The sequence below is a fragment of the Chlorocebus sabaeus genome, chromosome 1, assembly GCF_047675955.1.
Source record: "Chlorocebus sabaeus isolate Y175 chromosome 1, mChlSab1.0.hap1, whole genome shotgun sequence".
Classification (NCBI taxonomy): Eukaryota; Metazoa; Chordata; class Mammalia; order Primates; family Cercopithecidae; genus Chlorocebus; species Chlorocebus sabaeus.
This window is the reverse complement of record NC_132904.1, coordinates 14,047,414-14,050,350: the sequence shown is the minus strand read 5'-3', so window position 1 is coordinate 14,050,350 and position 2,937 is coordinate 14,047,414. Positions and strand designations below refer to the sequence as shown.

General features: G+C 42.5%; 1 protein-coding gene across 1 annotated transcript; it reads left to right on the top strand.

Moving 5' to 3' along the window:
* The first annotated feature begins 1,114 nt into the window (after window positions 1-1,114).
* On the top strand, window positions 1,115-2,140 carry LOC103234907 (olfactory receptor 4D11). The gene has a single exon (XM_037997598.2). It carries the CDS (start codon window positions 1,157-1,159, stop codon window positions 2,138-2,140), a length of 984 nt encoding a protein of 327 aa, XP_037853526.2. The 5' UTR covers window positions 1,115-1,156.
* Window positions 2,141-2,937: the final 797 nt, after the last annotated feature.

Genomic DNA, 2,937 nt, shown 5'->3' with positions numbered 1-2,937 from the left:
GGGGCACAAGGACATTTTCTGGGTGATAGGTATATTCACTCTCTTAACTATAGAGATAGTGTCACAGGTATATACTATGTCAAAACTTATCAGCCGAGTGCAGTGGCTCACGCCTGTAATCCCAGCACTTTGGGAGGCCGAGGTGGGCGGATCACAAGGTCAGGAGTTCAAGGCCAGCCGGGCCGATATGGTGAAACCCCGTCTTTACTAAAAATACAAAAATTAGCCAGGTGTGGTGGCATGCGCCTTTAATCCCAGCTACTCGGGAGGCTGAGGTGGGAGAATCACTTGAACCCGGGAGTCAGAGGTTGCAGTGAACCGAGATCACACCACTGCACTCCAGCCTGGGACACAGAGAAAGACTCTGTCTCAAAAAAAAAAAAAAAAAAAAATATCGAAGTGTGAATTCAAATACATGCAGTCTATGGTATGTCAATGATAGCTCAACAAAAATTATTTTTTAAGAAAGAAATTGAAACAACAGAAGAGAAGCTCTGAGTAATATTTTTATTTCCATAGCTAAGGAGCTATTCACCACCCAGGGGTTTCAGTACCTAAAGTAGATTAAAGTAGAGAAAGAAACAAAGAAGTCCCCTTAAGGAAGAGTAGAGCAATAGAGATGAATTTTATGGCTTAAACATTTTCTAATTTTTCGTGGAAATAAGTTTGTGATTTAAGAAGGCAAGGGTACTGCTTCCGTACAATTCAATCCAGTGGGGGGTCATTTTGCAGACAGGGGTTCTTAGAACCATTTAAATGGAGCATCCAGTCTCAGAAAAAAAACAACAAAATCCTCAGCCCTGTGAAACTCAAGGTGTTCTAGTCACACAAAGTAAGCACTGCCTTCCTCACACAACAAACTAATCCCATTTTTATATCTCCCATGCCACAATAGTCTCTTTCTAAATAGTTAACATCCCCCTCTGTTTATCTTGAATAATGTTCTAAGTATCTTGAATAACTGGAACATTATTTTACGCATTTTATACATTTTTTAAAATTGTAATTTACATAAGTGTATGCATGATTGTGTAATAAAATGTCATTTACATGCGTTGGCAATAAACTTGAAATTGTATTTCATGTGGTGGTAATATCTCACAAGTTTTCAAACTGAACACTTGAATCTGTTAAGAGAGAGTAAACACTTTCTGAAATGACATTATTTTTTCCAAGATATTCAGGAAAGAGAAAACATGATTCAATGGAGTTGGGAAATGTCACCATAGTAAAAGAATTTATATTTCTGGGACTTACTCAATCCCAAGACCTGAGCTTGGTCTTGTTTCTTTTTTTATGTCTTGTGTACATGACGACTCTGCTGGGAAACCTCCTCATCATGGTCACTGTGACTTGTGAGTCTCGCCTTCACACCCCCATGTACTTCCTGCTCTGCAATCTAGCCATCCTTGACATCTGCTTCTCCTCCATAACTGCTCCTAAAGTCTTGCTGGACCTTCTGTCAAAGAAAAAGACCATATCCTATACAAGCTGCATGACACAGATATTTCTCTTCCACCTCCTTGGTGGGGCAGACATTTTTTCTCTCTCTGTGATGGCGTTTGACCGCTACATGGCCATCTCGAAGCCCTTGCACTATGTGACCATCATGAGTAGGGGTCGATGCACTGCCCTCATCTCTGCCTCCTGGGTTGGGGGCTTTGTCCACTCCATCGTGCAGATCTCCCTGTTGCTGCCCCTCCCTTTCTGTGGACCCAATGTTCTTGACACTTTCTACTGTGATGTCCCCCAGGTCCTCAAACTCGCTTGCACTGACACTTTTGTTCTTGAGCTCCTGATGATTTCCAACAATGGCCTGGTCACTACCTTGTGGTTTACCTTCCTGCTTGTGTCCTACACTGTCATCCTAATGATGCTGAGATCTCAGGCAGGAAAGGGCAGGAGGAAAGCCATCTCCACTTGCACCTCCCACATCACTGTCGTGACCCTCCATTTCGTGCCCTGCATCTATGTCTATGCCCGGCCCTTCACTGTCCTCCCCACAGATAAGGCCGTCTCTATCACCTTCACTGTCATCTCCCCTCTGCTGAATCCTTTGATCTACACTCTGAGGAACCAGGAAATGATGTCAGCCATGAAAAGACTGAAGAGAAGACTCGTGCCTTCTGAAAGGGAATAGAAAACAAATCCAGGCCAGGTGCAGTGGCTCACGCCTATAATCCCAACACTTTGGGAGGCCAAGGCAGGCAGATCGTGAGGTCAAGAGATCGAGACCATCCTGGCCAACATGGTGAAACCCCATCTCTACTAAAAATACAAAAATTAACTGGGCATGGTGGTGTGCGCCTGTAGTCCCAGCTACTCAGGAGGCTGAGGCAGGAGAATTACTCGAACCTGGGAGGCAGAGGTTGCAGTGAGCCGAGATCACGCCACTGCATTCCAGCCTGGCAACACAGCAAGACTCCATCTTGAAAAAAGAAAAGAAAAGAAAAGACAATAAATTCAGCTCTTCATCATCAAGGACACCTTATATTATTTTTCCCATGAATTCACATTTACATACACAGATACACTGTCAGTAAACCAACTATACTGACTACGAACAATTTGTCTTCCTATTTAAGTTAGCAGATAACTGATAACCCAAGCTTCTGTGCAGCATGAAGTAACTAGTGTTATAGGAGTGAACTGACTGTTATTTTTCCAAAGACCAAGTAACCATATGTCAATCAAGACAGCTATATGGCAGGCAGATAAGATGATTAAGTCCAACATTTTTTTCAGAAGATAAGGAAATAAAAGCCCAGAGAGATAAAGTGATGTATTCAAGGTCTTATATTAAGTTAATTACAGAGACATCTTCAGATGCCCAACCCATTGTTCTTCCACCACATGAATGTAATGTATTACATTGTTGAACTTGTCTATACCAAACTATAATCCTGTTCCAGAAGGATCTCATGATCAATGCCTCTG